This window comes from Osmerus mordax, chromosome 12, assembly GCF_038355195.1.
Source record: "Osmerus mordax isolate fOsmMor3 chromosome 12, fOsmMor3.pri, whole genome shotgun sequence".
In the NCBI taxonomy this organism is placed as follows: domain Eukaryota; kingdom Metazoa; phylum Chordata; class Actinopteri; order Osmeriformes; family Osmeridae; genus Osmerus; species Osmerus mordax.
In genome coordinates, this window is record NC_090061.1 from 11,970,668 (window position 1) to 11,988,435 (window position 17,768).

Sequence of the window (17,768 nt, forward strand, 5' to 3'; positions counted from 1 at the left end):
ATACAGTTTGTGGCCCTAGGCGTGTTTTCATAGCGGGATGTCAGTCACTGACTCCCCCAGACGTCTTATTATGGGATAGGTAACGGATACACTTGAGATCCCGAGAGGAATGCTCCCTCACCTGCCGTCTCCACATCACACACATTCCACTGTGCCGCGACTCCCACCCCGCCGCCTTGCCGTGCCCACCCTGCAGCCGCAGAGGAACATGGCTGAAGATACGCCGGCCTTGACGGGAGGTATTTGAATCGTAGACAGACGTGAGGCGGTTGGACTGCACGTGCGCCGTGTGACCTGGAGTACACCGCTCGGAGCGGAATAGCTGTGAGGCAGGGCGTCCCTCGTCGAGAGGTGGGGGGGGAGACGTGAATTGTGAATCCCTCGTTCTCTCTCTCACTTGTTCTTCTGTGTCTGTGCTGCACCCCTCCTTCACCCGGGTTGGAAAGAGCTGACGAAGGGATGGGCAGCCTGGCTGTAAATCTGTCCCTGGGTTGAAGACACACAGGAACCTCATGATTGTACAGTTAAACATCCTGAGTGGAGGCGGTCTCTGTAAATGATATCCCTGGTTTTAACGACCTGGGTCGGTGGGGAGCACATGGGGGTGAGGGTAGAGGTAGTGGGGGTCTGTTAGGGGAGGGTCCGGTGATTGTGGTGGCGGTCAGAGGAAGAAGAGGTGGGGTGGGGGGGGACAGGTGGGTACCAAGACAGGTGGGTACCTTTGAACTTGAACTTCAAGGTGAACGTAATTGGAGAACAGATGGAAGAACAGAGGGATGACATCGGATAGCTGGAATGATGGAGGGATGAAGGAGGTGAGGGAGAGTTGGGTAGGTAGGGTATTAGTCTGTCTCTTTGATATTGGTCTGACAGTGACATCATAATAACAACTCTCTCAGGAGACATGAGACATCTAACCCTAACTACAGTACATTTACCGGTCAAGAGATGCACAGGTAGACTGTTCAGGATATTCACATCACTCTGACATATGTCTTAGTTTTGCTGGCTGTGTTTGCCAGAATCTTATAATCTGTTCCAGTAATGTCCATTTAGATAATCTCACATATGTTCTTTGTCTTGTGAAGACTAAACAGTTCCAGTTTCGATCACGAAGAAGGTCGAACCCTTTTTTACTTTGTGTTTGATGTGCATTTCCAACTGCACTTGTCAGCCTATTGTTGCATACCTAAGAACCTTCAACATCAATGAGATCCTGTTGAAAACAGAGATCTCAAACTTCAATCTGATCCATTCACCCGCTGCCAGAATAATGTAAACCGACAAAACTAAATCCTATCATAAAATGCTGTTCTGCAGCTTCAACATGACATTCAGATGGAGGGTAAAATATGTCTGTTCTCCACAGATCAGGGGGAATCAAAGGTCTCTTGTCAGAGTTCCTAAACAATACTGTCCTTCTTCTCTGCCTCGTCTCCACACACACACACACTCACACACACACACATGGGTGCACTAGTGTGGAAGGCATTTGCGGGGAACAACGTGCTGTTGTATTTGGGGGGCGATTGTCTTTATTTGGGGTTGTAACGGGTCACCAATACATGTGAGCGACTGCCTCAGCCCTTGTGTTGTGAAGGAGGGGGGGAAGGTGAGGAGGGGCAGGGTGGGGTGATTGTGAGACAGCTTGTGCACGTACAGTACAAAGATGACAACACGTCTGTTGTTATTCTCCTACCCCATCTTAGCTAAACAACTCACCCGAGTGACATATCTCAAGAACCCATTGGGGACGGGGAAAACGTACTGAGGTCATTTTGAAAAGTACAAACTCTCAAACTTCAACGATTTGGCGATGTGAATCCACACTATCCATCTCCAGAATCCGATTACAAGACCCACATTTTCCACCAGATAGGTGAAACCTTTTGTCTGGAATTGCTCTTTCAGGGCCCTCCTTCTTTTGAGAAGTGGTGACTCACAAACTCAACAAACACAGCCCCCATGTGCTTCAAGGAGAGACAAGTCTGGTCAAGGATGAGGACGCAGCAACCCTGGTTATCATTATCATGGTGCCAGTGTGTTTAATAACACAGTGGGAGAAGAATCCCATGATATGCTTTCTGGGATGTGTGACATGAAAGAGGATCCTGACCACAGGAGTTCTTCTATGAGAGCTGAAGACATGAGTCTTACTTGAGTTTTTTCCTGAAAACCCATCACACAGTACCGTACTTCATTCCAGCTTACATTGGCAGCTCCAGACTACTGTTCAAGGGGCCCAGCCCTGACGCAGAAATAAAGCAGATACCTTTGGTCCCTTTTCTGTGAGATTTCCAACATCCACAGCTTAATGAGTCGTGATCTCCCTTACCCAATGAACCCCCCCCCCCCCCTCCCCCCCTCTTCCTCCCAGAGTGGACCACTGGATTTATCACCGTCAAACTTTTATTATGAAGGCGTTTCCCGGGTTTCCTTTTCCACCCTTCCACCATGCTAGCTCATTGTGGGGAGACAGATCTTCTGCCACACATAAGATGAGTGGGCTTCCTGCATGTATGTAGGTGGAGATTTATGATATTTGGCAGAAAAGATGCGAATTAAAAAGCATTACTTGTAGGGGGCAGTATATTATCAAACTATGTGGAAACCACGTCTTTCTCTGAAATATACATCTCGTAAATAGTGAAGTATAAAATTGCAGAGTTTGTTTCTAAACCCAATTTTCTTTGGGAACGCTTCGGAGGGACTTTCTTAGATAGCAGGCCCTAACTTTCATCTCACTGCAAACCGATGAGCACATCGTATCTGGGGTATGTCTCTGTGGGGGACTGGGAAAAGGAGGAGGATTTAGATGCAGTGGAAAGCCTGAGCTGAGCCCAGACCTAACAAACAGCTGTAAACGGCTCAACGTCCCCATGCTATCTGGTGGTGGTTGATGTTTCCTCCATTATTCTTTCCCACCAACAGATATATAGGCCACAGTAGTAGTACAGTAGTAAATGTAGGCTACAGAAAGACAGCGAAAGTTCACTAGGTAATGTATACTGTTTTACAGCATCTAAATGTATACATGTTGCTGAGATGAATAAACCCCTGTCTTTGATTTATCTTTCAGGTGGCAGTGTACACGAGGAAGACTCCATTGGGACAAAGAAGATCAACTTCCCTAGCCTCAAACATCCCTTTGCTCTCGTTCCACAGTGTAAATGGAAAACCAAGACTTATATGAATGAATGGAAGTCTACCAGGCTGGATAAACAACTGACTTGCCTTAACACAGACATCAGATCTGAAAAGACCTAGACAAACACAGAGGTACCTTGAACAGGGCGAGTGAGCCGGGAACTCAAGACCTGTGGTCCACTGAATAGATGTTAAAGATAACATCTCATCATTTGCTTAAAGCTAACATCCATCAAGCAAACATGTCTTGTTAAACTACTCTGTGATCTAAGGTTAAAACTCAGGGGAAGAGATCAATTATCGTGTTTATAGAAACAGTTTTCTGGGGGGGCTTAATGTACATGGAATCACACAGGAAACCATCTGGATAAGATATAAACGTACAGATGAAAAACAATAAAGCAAATCCTGCTGAGGTCTTGGAGGCTCAGAATCCAAACAGCTCTTTGGAGTAACCTTTTAGAGTGAAATGTTATTCCTAACGTGGCCCTAACGGCAGGAAGCTGCTTTACATGGACCCCCTCCTCATCGGCGTTGCTGAGTTATGGTCGTCCAAGATAAAGAGGGGATCATTTTCTGGAAAAGAAAAATAATCTGTGGGAGAGCGATTGCACTGTCGTCAACAGACATGTTTTGGTGTCTCGCATAAGAAAAGAAAAGAGGAAGAGAAACGTCTGGGTAGGAAAGAGAGAGAGAGAGAGAGAGGGAGAGCAAGAGCGAGAGAGAGAGACAGAGAAAGAGAGAGAGAGAGAGAGAGAGAGACAGAGAGAGACAGAGAAACAGAGAAAGAGAGAGAGAGAGAGAGAGAGAGAGAGAGAGAGAGAGAGAGAGAGAGAGAGAGAGAGAGAGAGAGAGAGAGAGAGAGAGAGAGAGAGAGAGAGAGAGAGAAAGAAAGTGATAGATACAGATAGAAAGCTAGATGGTTTTGAGTTCGCTTTTCTGCTAGATTCACAGAAAAGCACATCCCAATTGTGAAATATATTTGGCCGCCGTCCATGGGAACTGGTCCAGGGTGCTCCAGCGCAGCGTCTCCTGGGAGGTCCCGTTAGATTGTGAAGAGCTCCGTGTGCGAGGAGAGAGCCCTCCTCTGTTGAGGACCTGCAGGAGAACACTTCCAGGGATTACTGCAGAACGGAGCTACGTGACTGGCGGCCGTCACCCGGGTCATCTGAGCTGCTCCCTCACGGCTTCCTGGTCGTGTGTTTGCTTTTCCTCTCCGTCGTCCTTGCTCTGTGTGCCAGAAAGGACTCGATCCTCCCTGCGCACTCTTAAACAGTGACCCTCCCTTGGAACGTACACAGCTAGAGAGGGCTTCATCTGACCAGGGAGGAGGGGACTGCTCCGGACCAGGACCGGACCACCTCAGCAGGACACAAGCTCTCCCTGAGAGCAGAGGCAGGATATTGGGACAGACATGGAGACTGAGAGGGGGCACATGTCTGTCAGGAGGGGGGTAAGCTGGAGCCCTGGGGGGCAGAGGAAACCTCTCCAGGTGGGGCAAGAAGCGGTCGACCTTGTCACAGAAAGCAATGCCTCCTGGGACAGGAGGGACTACACAGAGGTCAAAGGGCAGTCAGCTTTGGCCTCGAGCACCGATCAGATGCCTCGAAAAGCAAGTGAGTCTGATGTCTGTGTTCATTGTGTCTGTTTACATTTAGCCCAGGGCATGTACAGCAAACAGCAGTTGCGTGCATGTGCGTTTGCGGAATCTGTTGTTCAATGTGATGACATTACACTCATGAGACTTGTTGACTGGAATAAGTAACTCAATATGAATCCCATTTGTTCAGAAAGCAGTTTTGAAAAGATGACAGAGGCACTTCTGTAACGCAGCTCAGATGTGCAGTAGACTAAGTCATGGAGGAGAAAGGTCATTACTGAGGAGGAGAGCAGGAGGACGACAGTTACAGTGAGAACACAGCCAGGATTTCTAACTTCAGAGAAGTCTCACTCTCAATGAGACATCTGTTTCCTTGCCGTTAAAACAGCCTTCCCTAACTAGTAATGGAAATGCAATCAGCACACCACACTTACTGTAATGGGCTAAATCTTAAATCAGTACATACCCACTGACCCTAATGGACTAAGTTGTGGTAAAAGTACAGAATCCATAATTGATTCTAAAGATCGTTAGTCTCACAACAAAGATCTGAGCGTGTGTAGAAGAAAGGGCACAAACATGTTAGCCGAGTAGGATTGTTAGCTCGTAAAAACCTAATGGTGGGAACACCCCCCTCAGACAGCCATAGCCTGACAGGGTGATTACAGTACATGAAGGTTAGGACAATATTGTCAGAGCAGACCATTAATAGAACCCAACATAGCATTGTGTTTTGAGGAAACTCAGTTCAGACACACCATGGTGATCCCGTACACAGCCTCTGTCACAGGGCATCTATAGGTGGAGCAAAAAGCCCTTTCTCTTGATAAGATCAGGAAACATCTTTGGATTGTTCAATACTTGGCGTATAATTGAATGCTTAAGAAACAACAACAATAATGTTGTTGCAAGCTACTGCCATGGAGCAGTGGCCCTGGCAAATCAGATAGAGCCTCTGCAGTGTTGTTCCATTGTACTGAGGCAGCAGCATGAGCAAAGCTGGGGTTGAACCTCTCGGCTGGGGCTGTGTTCCCCCCGTGGGATTCAGGGGGAGGTGAAGTCACTCTCGGGCCAGTAACACCCCAGGACCTCTGTTAATCCCTGCCTCTCCACACTGCTCCACACATCATCAGGGCCCGCTGCCTTACCCTCTGCCCCCCCCTCCACCCCCTCCTCCTCTCCTCCCCTCCACCCCCTCCTCCTGCCCTCCTCCCCTCCTCCCCCCTCCGCCGTCCCCCAGCGAAAGATAACATCCGACAGACAGAGTAATCTGACCTTTGATACACAACTGCAGCCTCCCCCCCCTCCTCCCCCCCCCCTCCCTGTATGCCTGACTCTAATCCTTCTGCTCTGCTTGCTGAGGTTTGGGGGAGTTCTCCTGTCTGTCTTCATTCCGCCCCGGGGAGTGGAGGTATGGAGATCAGAGAGAGAGAAAGACAGGAAGAAATACAGGCACAGAAATGGAGAGGAAGAGAAGAAGAACAGCACTGATGAATGAGGTGAAAGTGTACAGACTAAGATGGAAAGACAGAGCAGAGAGAGAGAGAGACAGAGAGAGAGAGAGAGAGAGAGAGAGAGAGAGAGAGAGAGAGAGAGAGAGAGAGAGAGAGAGAGAGAGAGGGGGCAGCAGTACAGGGCTTTTGCATCACTGCCAAGGACCGAGTTATGTCTCTGCTGAAGAAAAGGAAATTCCTGTCCCTCCCCTGCATGTAGAGCTCTTGGGGTTCAGAGAGGGCACACACACACACAGACACACACATCAGCCTGACAGACATACTGCCCACTGAGGGCTAGTTCTCTCCCAGTGGTCTAATTCATATGCACGCATGACCCGTGGTCTCCTCTGGTACCTGGAGTTCCTCAGACCCAAAGCCTGGGTCAGGGGTGACATGGAACTGATAGGCTCTCCCACATGTCAACCCAAATACCTATGAGAGTGTAGGGCTTGTTTGACTTGTGTTGGTAAATCTGAGATTGGGCTGGTGTAGATCAAACTTCCTCCTCTACTGGCATCGGTTGATAGTTCAGTCATGGCTGTTTCACTGTCATGGAAATAACCTGAAACCATAGCTGCTAATGTTTATCCTACTAAGGCTCTCACTTTTGCTCTGTGTACATGTGCATCCAGTTTAGTCAGATGCAGATAAAGGCTATCAGTATGTGTGTACTGGCGCTGTACCACCACACCATAACAAGATCAAGGTCGAAAAGTCTGTACAACCTCTGATAAGCGTCCATAGTTCTTTTTAATGATTTTGCTATGGGGCATCATGGCCTGTTCTTGTTGATGCTTTGCTTCTTGGAATGAACGTTAGTTCTAGTTTGGAATTGCGAGGATCATGCGCGTGTGGAGTTGTTCAGTAGAGTGCGGTATTGAGAGCAAGACACTCACCCTCTCCGCGCGCAGTGTGCGCTGGACCAGAGTCGAGCTCGGGCGCACTGTGGACCAGCATTTGCAACGAAAACGAAATCCGATCCTAGCTCTAGATTCAGAAAGGGGGTGTGGAGGTCTCAGACACAGTTAAATTGGAAAAGCTTGTGGAACTGCACAAAAGCGCGGAGTTCTGAATTTTAAAGGTAAGACAAGAAAGCGAGGATGCTTTAATATAGCCCCATTTCCCGACGACCAAACTACTTTTCCGTAGACTGAACATTTTATCTGTATACTTATTTGACGTTTTCAACAATTAAAATGCCTAACGATAAAGTTTGCAATGCCTTGTGTGCACTTGTATTCAACAAGGGTAAAATGTATGGTTTACTAGCTAACTGTAGTGGTTTAGGGAGAGGGAATATTAAGCGACTGCTGTTATATACCCAAATGCGCGTTATTTCATCTGCATGCATACCATCTGTAATACACTTTTAGCGTCAGTATCAGACACATAATTGAAAGTTAATTCAATTCAGTTCGTTGCCAGAAAGGTGGGCACTGATAGCTGATGTCAATTTACTTGGCACTCCGCGAGATCCAATTTACGCACTGGATGACCTGGACCTTATCAAAGCATTTATTCTTACATGTATAACGTATTTATTGATACATCAAAATGTATAAAAACTATGTTTTGTCATTTTTATACTGCCTAATTTAATTGCTTTTAAGAGCAGCTCTCGGTTCCCAACGTCATCTGAACTTCATATCAGACTAATCAATCATAGGATCCGCACGCCAGTGTCATCTGATAGGTAGTCTGCTGTTCACCAGTGGCGGGGATTACCGAACATAACTAGTTCACTGGCAACATCCGTTAAGTGTTATAACAGGACAACATAAACCCCAGGCTATTTGCACTACAAACGCAGGACATCTTATAAAAACGACTTTATTGGGAATCTGGAGTCAGTTACCACCCACAGTGACAGCTAGGCTATCAACAGGTAGGCCTATTGGCGCATGTTGCATTCTGACCCGTGTTTTCGTCAGAATTTTGCAGAATTTCGCTTTTCAAAAATCTTGAAAGCCTATATGCCTTAAGATAGGTAATTGCGACTTTAATAGAAACGTAGCCGAATGTCAATACGTAAACATCTTAATGTTGCTCCATGTCAAACAATGTGATGCATATTTATGATGCAAGGGCATATATTCACATTTAGTTTTCACCGGTTTTTGACGTCTCTACAAAGATCAGTCATGCAGGCGGGAATGCATTCCAGGTGTTAATTGCACGGAGAGGTTTCTAATCCTGCTTTTTAACAAAGTCACCTTAAGATTTTATAAAACAAGAAGTAGTTTGAATAAGGTGTTGTAGTGTAAGAGCTTTTTTTTCAACCACAGACTTTCAACTGCCTTCTGTGGCTTAATTCAATTAAGTAGGCTGTAGATTTCTGTGTCCTAAATCAAAGACAGATGCACTTCATGCCTTCTTGGATAAAGCTATCGTTCTGCCTTTTAATGCAAGTCTGCTCTGAGGCTGCGCCAGGAAAACGATGGATAAACGTTACAGCGGGCATCATTGAGAGTAGGCAATTGATTGGCACATAATTGTTTCAAACTGTGTACCTGGATCCTCGCTCAAGAGAAAGATGAAATTATCGCTGCTGTGCATGCCCTTCTGGGCCGGTGATTGAATTCCATCACGAGGAAACGCAACCATCCACATTCCAACCAATTACAGTGATATGTTGTTTTGGTGCCACTCCTCCCAAATCATGTGCTTTTGAAATCACGGAATTTCACTGATGCGCAAACGGTCTTATCTTTAACGTTGATAAATGATACTGTCTGTTACACAATACATTTTGGAGGGATATGTTTCCCCGAATGATGCAGATGGGCAGACTGTAGTGGCACTTGATAGGAGCACACAGTTCAAGTGTTTAAGCACCAGTCCAGAGGCGTTTCCACTTAAAATCGTGAAGTGCTGAAATGGTTTATTATGCACGAGTGTTTGAGCGATAGCCTTGAAGAAATTACCAAAGGCATGTTGGAAACTCACGCAGGGTATTTTCTCGGCAGTTGAGGAATGCTCAGGGAGGGACTACCGCAGATGGCAGAGGAAATAGTCGAGGAGCGCGGAATGGAGCTCTTAAGCCCAGACAATAAACTACAGACACTTTCAACAAAAGTGTGTTGTTCTTTCACATTTTCAGCATAAGCGCCAAGTCAGTGTTGGTTCACTACTGATAGGGGTAGTTGTTGTTGTTTTAAAGGGCTCTGACTCATGCTTTATTTTCTCAGCTTTACTCAAACAGCTTCTCACATCTTTCTTGAGAAAATGTTTATTTGACAACTGTCCTCGGTCCGGTGTATCCATTTCCGATGCCCCAAATCAGTTTATAAAAGTGCAAAGTGCAGACTGTTCTTGCTATATGCAACATGAGTCATATTCAAATGTACAGCAAAGAGCAATACAAGCCATATGCAGAAGAAACTATTATGTGGTTTTTTAAATTGCATATTCCTCCCCAGACTTGTAAAGACTTTGTTCTTGTTGGTTCATGCTTCTCGAAAATTTACAAGCATTGTTTGAGGAATTATTTTTAGGAAAGCTGCCGAAAGAGCTCGCTATGTTTCAGAGAAGCTAAAGCAGTCCCTGTCTGATTATGAAGTAGTTTTTATCCATTTACCTGGAATCTTAAAGTTTAAATTGAATTCAAGTTCTAATGCTGTTCTCTGTTTACTCCTCTCATTTCGGTCTCTCTCTCTCTCTCTCTCTCTCTCTCTCTCTCTCTCTCTCTCTCTCTCTCTCTCTCTCTCTCTCTCTCTCTCTCTCTCTCTCACACTCTCTCTCTCTCTCTCTCTCTCTTCTTTCTTTCCTTGGGTCCTTCTTTTCTCTGTCTTTCCTCTCCAGACCTGACCAGAAGTGCCAGTCTGTCAGATAAGGATCTGAAGGAGGCTCGTGTGAGGAGTCAGATCATCGCGGCCCAGCTCACCGTTCCCTCCAACTCCAACTCCAGAGGAGTTCAGCTCTTCAATCGACGCAAGAAGCGAGTCAACGCCTTCACGCTAGAGAGTGGCATCGAGGGTGGGACAGGGCGAGGCGCCGCGGAGGATGATAAGCACATTGGGCCTCCTAGGAACAATCTGACATGGGCAGAGAGAGCCAGTGAGGGGAAGGACCGTGAACGAAACTTGAAGAACATTGCCTCCAAACCACCCTGGTCTCCCACTAGGCTAGCATTCAGAGGAAGTGACATCATGGAGGAGCCAAGTGAACCTGTCCACGAGGTGGAGGATGTGGCGGACAGTGTCATACAGGAGAGGCACTTCCTGCCTGTGAACGAGAAGGAGGAGGACGGGGAGGTGAAGATGAAGGAGGAGGAGGAGCTGAGGCAGGAGGTACCTGTGGAGCAGGAGAGTGAAGTCAAGAATGATCTTCCCTCTGCTAGCGACCACAGTGGTGCAGTCCAGTGTGAGCCAGAGCTGGGTGAACCAGAGGTGAACGGAGCAATCCCAGAGCCCGAATCCCCTGGAGATCTCCATAATGGTTGCCATAGTGCCCCTGAGAAAGTGTCCGTGTCCCTATCCAAACAACCGTCTACCATCATCAACAGAACAGCCAGACCTTTCTTCTCTCCAACCACGGTCCAGTCCCCAGACACCCGGAGCCCAGTCATGGACATCCCCCCTGCTCCCTCTTACTCCACCCCCCCTCTCCCTCGGCCCGTGGCCTTCTCCCCTCCCCCTCCTCCCCCATCCTACCCCACCCCCCCTCTCCCAGCCTACACCTGTCAGTCTCCGCAGGCCTTCTCCAGCCCCCTCTGCATGTCTCCCGCCATGTCCCCGTTGCCCCCCCCAGTGTGCCAGTATGCCCCCCCCTCGGCTCCCCAGGTGTCTCAGTATGTCCCGCCCACCCCTCCGGTGACCCAGTACGCCCCTCCCACAGCCCCTCGCCCCTCCACCTTTGTCCCAAAGCCCGCTGCGGATTGGAAGCCGCATGTGCAAATCAAATCGGGCATCCTGGAGGAAGGCGCGGCCAGACGGGGAACCAGGAAGTCCATGTTTACGTTCAAGGAGAAGCCGGTGATGGCTCCCAACCCGGAGCTGCTGTCCCTCGTTCAGGGGGCTGATGAGAGGAAGAAACACGGACCCAGGTGTGTGGTTGAGCCCGCCTCCGAGGAGGAGCTACTGGCCCTGGGGGCGGAGGCCTCCAACTTTCTGGCAAAGGAGGAAGTGAAGCTGGAGGAAGCCGCAATGCCAGAGTGGTCCACCACCCTGAAGAGCTCCAGGACCCGAGCCCGGACGGAGCACAAGCCTGAGCAGACCCTCACCAACGCCACAGGGAAGGGGGCGGAGCTGTTCGCCAAGCGCCAGTCCAGGATGGAGAAATATGTGTTGGAGAAACAGAACGCAGGCCAGCGTAGATCTCCCTCCCCCACCATGTCTCTGCCACCATCTTGGGTGTATCCGTCTAACATGCCGGGGCGGGTCAAAGCCATCGCTACCAACTCCAACATCAGCGATCAGCTTTCACGGACCCTCAAGGCCCAGCAGCCTGTCCAGAGGAAGCCCAGCATTAAGGCCCCGCCCCCCAAGCCTGAGAGCCCCCCTCTGGAGAACGGCTGTACCAAGATAGAGATGGACCTATCCAGGCACCAGCCCTACCAGCTCAACTCCTCCCTTTTCATCTTCAACCCCATCAAAGATCCAAGGAGCTCTCTGCCCAGGGGAGCTCCGCCTCCCAAGCCTGTGGTCATGTCTTACTCCCGGCAGACCTCCCTGCCCACCAGCCCCTCTTCCCACTTCAGCTTAAGGCCTGCCCACTGCCTGTACCCCCAGCACCCTCTCAGCCCCGTCGGAGGGATGGGACCTGTGGACCAGTCTCACCACTATGGGGGGGCTCCCCGCTCCAGGCAGCCCAGGATCACCTCCCCTGTGTCGGCCTTCTCTCCCGAGCGAGTGGCCTCCCCTCGGTCAGGGGCCCAGGCACCAAGGCCCACCTTCTCTGCAAAGAAGGCAGGGATTGAACCACAGGTGTGGAGGCCTTCTATCTACTTCTGATTCTCTGTTTACATGACCAAGGCACAGCAAAGTGAAGGAGTGGTACAATACTGTAGATATTGCACACAGGATAAGCTTTGCATTGATTATTTTTGCACACTAATAGATGGATGTGTCTTTTTTGTGTTTTTGTAGATTTAACAAGTAGATTTGTAGTTGTTGAAGGATTTTTTTGTATATTTTAGGATAATCATGTTAATGTATGAGAAGGCTGTCATGCAGCTGATCCCAAACAGCGATATCCCAAAGTAGTAATGAATCACTTTAAGACTAAATATGTGCTTTCAGACGGGTAAGTCACTGTATCCATAGTCACTAAGTGCACTTCAACAGTCAGGTCTGAATAACTTTGAGATGAGAAATGGCTTCACACATTTTCCAGTGTTTTTCTGCCTCAAGTCTCCAGGCATCCAAGTGACACTGCCTTACAAAGCACTTTAGCAGATGGTCTGGCGTCTGTTTTATGATCTATGATTTGCAGTTTAATATGGACTCACAGACATGAAAGTAGTGGTGAGGAAACTCCCTTAATGTCTTCATTTCTTTAAGGGAATCAGCCTGTTTTAGCTTTTCGATGCTCTCTACCAAATTATATGGTGTGTGTGTGTGTTTCAAATCTATTGATGTTTTTAATTGTCAGGCCGCATGCTATTTGACGTAATGTGCACTGTTTTATGACTCGACAGAGCAGTAATTCCAGGTGGACTGTTTAGTCATGAAATAATATACAGCTAGGAACATGAAGGAAGGCATCAAGACGTAAATCTTGATCTGATTGGAAGGAGAAGGCCAGAATAATACTTTCTCACATGAAAGACATTTTTTCTTCTTCCCGGATCTCTTGTGTACTTCTGCTGTCTTCCTGTCTCCTTAATGGAAGTCTTCTGTTTCCTTGTTTCTTTCCTGATTAAAGCTTTCTTCTAACCTCTTCCTGTGAACTGTCTGTACTTGATGTGCCTCAGCTTTGTTTCCTCCTTTCCCACTTGTACTTTCCCACTTGTACTTTCCCACTCTGTATTCACAGTTTAAGAACCACACGGCGCTCCTTTCTCTAATAACTCAAACTAGTTACTGGACAACACAAGGGACTTTGTGTTCTCTTGATATATTCAGAGAAATATCATTTCCAGCACTAAAAGGGTGCTGTTGTTGATAGGGAAACCCCCACTGAGAGCTTGAGCAATCACATCACAGACCTCTGACCCGTTCCTTTGAATATGGGGATTGGCTCCAGGGTTTCACACCTTTCGAGAGATGGGCTGACCCTAGCCTGACCCTTGCAGTTCTGCTGTGAATGCTGCTCGCTCTACCCTGAGGCATACGTCTAGGCTCCAAACACACCTTTTGTGTCCTAAACTGTCGTTGTCTGGATCCGAGAGGCCCCTGTGTCTCAGGGAGCAAACAGTTGCTGAAGGTGCAAAGCTTGGCAACAGCACCAGGAGAGTAACGGCACACCCCTCTTAAAGGTTAGTCACCTCGGCCAGGCCAGCTGACAGAAACCTGAGAGACAAACAGGAGACCTGTATCGTCTCTGATATCCTGTCTTGAGGGAGGAGTACCCTGAGACAGTAGGTGTTGTGACCTCTTTGTCGTCTTGGCAACGAAGTTGTACTAAATGGAGCAGGGGTCATTCGGCCAAACTTTTGAAAAGGCTTTCATGGACTGTGTGGACAAACTTCTTCTCAAACGTATATTATGTTAGTCATCTCACAATACACTGTTCAAATAATTCCCTGATCTGACACTGTTGTCTTGAGTTTTGTTGCTGTGTATATAAACAGTACTTCTTCACATTAATAGCACCTTGAGGCAAGCATGGCCGGAGTCTAAAACTACATTCTCTTTCCTTTTTATGCAGGCAATAAAGGAGTCCCCTACAACCCCAACCCAGACCCCCACTCCCACCAGAACCCCCCAGTTCACCAGACGTTTCAGCAGCCCAGAAGGACCCAACAGTGGGACCTGGTCCCCCAGCCTCCAGACCAGCCAACTCCCCTCCTCCACCCCCTCCAGAGCCCCCCACACACCTATATCCAGCTCCCCTGTCTGCCCACCCTGGGAAACCCGCTGCCAATCCCCCATGGTGTACCAGACCAGCCAGCCCTCCTCCACCCCCATCTCCAGACCCCAGCATCCATCTAAGGCCACCTCCCCTGTCTCCCTGGTCAGGGAGAACCGCTGCCTCTCTCCCAATGTCAGCAGCCTCGACTCCAAGGCCAACCACCGCATCCTGGCCAAGAACATCATCAACGCCGCCAAGCGCAAGAACAGCCCATCGCCTGGCGCGCTGAGCAACCACAACCTCCCCATCTCGCCACTAGGGGGCCCTCACCATCAGGCCTACGAACACAGCAAGTCTCCCTTCAGCCCCTTCCAGTCCCGGGCTCTGGGGGCCCAGTCGCCCCCCTTCACCAGCCCTCCTCCCACTCCCACCCAGCTGATACGCTCCCCAGTCAGGCTCTACAACACCCGCTCGCTGACCGACTCGGACGCCTCTGTGGAGTCGGAGGACTCTGGGCTGAGGTCGCCTGGCCTGCGTAGCTACAACACCTGCCCTCGCGGCTGGGGAGGCAGCCTGAGGGTGAAGAGGGGCAGTGTCTCTACCGACCTGTAGGGGGAGCCTCTCTCAGTGAGCATCTTCACCTTTCTGAGGAAATTTGCAGAGGGGAAGGCGAGGGAGTGGGAGATGTACAGGATGTGGAGATCATATACGCGACTCAAAAAAACTTAATGGGCCAAATCGTTCAGGGTTCAATCGTTAGGAATAGGAACTGACAGGAACTTGAAGGGACTGATGTTTGGTGGTGGTTTTACCAAATGTGGACTTAGAGGAATGTTCAGGTCTCCATTTACAAGACCAGCAGAGGCATCGACAATGAGGACTTTAAAGGGATACTTTCCTTATATTTTCTCAACTCTGACCCCTAGTTTAATAAAGCGAAAGAGAGACATGTTTTACATTAAGGGAAAATTAAGGGATCTTTATAAACCCAAAGTCGCTCATCATCTGTAACTTTTAATATGGACCATGTAAATTAAATAAATAAATATGCATACAGGAAGTAATGAAATATAAAAACAGCATGAATTTGACTAGGAAAAGCATTCAATTGTAATGTAATTACTGTAGTTAATTTAACCAAAATGTAATAGCTGAAGTATACCAAAGACTATGATCTGGGTTCTGCACATTGGAACAGTGTTACATCATTTCCTCCCATCACAATTAGATTGTAATGCTTCAAAGTAGAACATTTTTTGGCTTTGTAGATATAGCTCAGCAGAAACATTGAGTAGGAAGGCATGTAGTGCTGCCTTGAACTGACATTTTATTTGTAGTTTGTATTTGTAATTTGTAGAGACAAGTCAAACTTGAGGGAAGTTACACACGAACACATAAAGTAGAGATCGCAGGGAGTCAAGAATGTGTAAATATAACACATATTGACAATGCTTTCATAAAAAAAAAAAAAATTGAAAGTTGATGTAATAGTACATTCTTAGAACAGACTATAACAAGCACATTAAGGTTGGAGGTAGACTCGATGAGATTAACTTCCTTCTAACATTCCATAACCTTGCTCATGCAATAGTATGGGTACATTCATTATGGTATATTGTTAGAACAGTATCACAAGGCCAAAACACACATTGCTGTATATCATGTTTTTCACCCAGTAGGAGAAAAAAGCTTCACATGCATAATCAGCACAGTGCAATAATTCATTTATCACCTCTGTGTACTGCGTGTATGTTGCTTTATGTACTCCATTTTTTTTTTTTTTATGAATGTATCGTTCTACAGATAGACTGGTAGAGAGAAGTGTTGAAAGATAAGACGTATGTAGGTATTTGAGTTTGGGACCAAAACACCTATTCAATAAAACCCATGTTATGTTTACAATGAGATATAAGGAAACCAACTGGTTTGAGATATTCTCACAGGATATGGTGTGTTGATCCTCGTGCTTATACTGTCAGCAGTGTTTGGCTGAATAGGGCAGAGGAAACTGTACCTGTACTGTAACTGTCGTGCACCAACAGGAAACGAACTCATTTGTGGACAACAAAGACATTGCTAGGAAATCTATTGTTACTAGTTGTAGAGACAATTGTGAGTGTCTCATGCCTGAGGATGACTCTATTGAAAGCGTTTGACAAAGAATCATAAGGTGGAGGATAAGATGATGTTGCTGTACAATAACTGACTGAATTGAGTTGGGATAAATGGATCCAGTGAGTAAGGATGGGTGGTATTTCACTTACAATACTTTAATGCACACACACTCATCTAGTCTCTCTAGATGTTTTGTTTTTACAATTTTCACTTGATTTTGCACTTCTACTCATTCAGCTCTGATGGCACCGTTTGGTCTGACTTCCAATATCTCAAACAGGTGTCATTCACAGTAAAAGTAATTCTGCCCGCCTCACACCCTCTGTAAAGGGTGACACCGACCACACACTGAACACATTGTCCCATAATGGCCTATCAATGTTTTCAAAGCAATTATAGCAGGAAATGTGACCGACGTTCTTCAACTTCCAGCAGGCTAAGGGGTCACATATGTTGCTCTGCCCCCGCCCCCCTCCCTCCTAGGGGACAGGGGGACTAGCGCACACACAGGAGTGATCGCTGTCAAGCTCCTCCGACACGTACACAGGCGCATCAGCAGATTTCTGAGTGTTTAAACGTATGCGTCTTTGGAGTGACAGGGACACCTGTCCTGTTGCATGGTGACTTGGCACCTTACATCACAGAGGGTTTCCAACTAACCCTGACTCCTGCACTCCCATCACCCCTAGCATAGCTAAATCTATGGAAAAATAAACATCAGGGTTCTTTGATTTTGTTTAGAATGTTTTTTTTTTTACAGGGGGCACCTAAAAAATGGGTTGTCAACCATTAACGTCTCCTTACTGTAAATAAGTCTTCCCATCCTTGACCCTGTGTTGTTTAAATTAATGAACACAAACAAAATAAAAGTGATGACACTCTAATTACAATTATTTTGTGTCTGAGGTGTGTTTTCTCCTGACTCCCAACCGATCATTAAATAAAAACCTTATTCTTAGTATCTTATAATGCTCAAGACATGGTGGTATGAGTTTCAGTGCCTATGCAGCTTTAATGATCAGAATGAACATACAAACACATATTACAGCATGCTGCGCCCTGGAGCAAGGAGGGAACCTATAGGCCAACCAGTTGTGATAAGAGAAGACCATTTCATAAAAGTTGTTTTTGCTGAAACTGTAGCCTAAGCTACCGTAGCTTCAAAATGCTTCATAGAAGCATAACGTGCCGGTTCCCCACTGCTGCTGAGTCCTGCACTATTGGAGTATTACATGGGCATCGCCTGCCACCTGTAGGACTATACTGTAGATCGGTTCCAATTTAATCTGATTTTGTGAGCCTCTATCGTGAATGTTTTAATTGTCCATTAAACTCATAATTGACTTAACAAGTATTAAAGTCTAATTACGTCGCATTATCAGACATAATAACATTACACTTACTGTTATTGCGTTGGCACTGGACATACTATAGTATGTCCAACGCAATAACAGGCT

The 17,768-nt window shown here is 47.1% G+C and overlaps 1 protein-coding gene across 2 annotated transcripts; it reads left to right on the forward strand.

Moving 5' to 3' along the window:
* The first annotated feature begins 3,971 nt into the window (after nucleotides 1–3,971).
* On the forward strand, nucleotides 3,972–13,122 carry LOC136954102 (synaptopodin). 2 transcript variants are annotated; one of them, XM_067247641.1, is made up of 2 exons: nucleotides 3,972–4,763; nucleotides 10,045–13,122. In XM_067247641.1, the coding sequence occupies exons 1-2, from the start codon at nucleotides 4,562–4,564 to the stop codon at nucleotides 12,192–12,194; spliced, it is 2,352 nt and encodes a 783-aa protein (XP_067103742.1). In that variant the 5' UTR covers nucleotides 3,972–4,561; the 3' UTR covers nucleotides 12,195–13,122. The 2 variants fall into 2 exon arrangements, 1 of the variants encoding a protein (XP_067103742.1); XR_010878072.1 differs by lacking the exon at nucleotides 3,972–4,763 and adding an exon at nucleotides 7,172–7,324 and having other exon boundaries at nucleotides 10,045–10,102.
* Nucleotides 13,123–17,768: the final 4,646 nt, after the last annotated feature.

What these genes read in the sequence shown, in the direction of transcription:
- LOC136954102 (XM_067247641.1), top strand. Translation starts at nt 4,562, where the DNA reads ATGGAGACTGAGAGGGGGCACATGTCTGTCAGGAGGGGGGTAAGCTGG. An exon ending in TCAGATGCCTCGAAAAGCAA is followed by an intron (nt 4,764 to 10,044) that starts GTGAGTCTGATG and finishes TTTCCTCTCCAG; the next exon opens with ACCTGACCAGAAGTGCCAGT.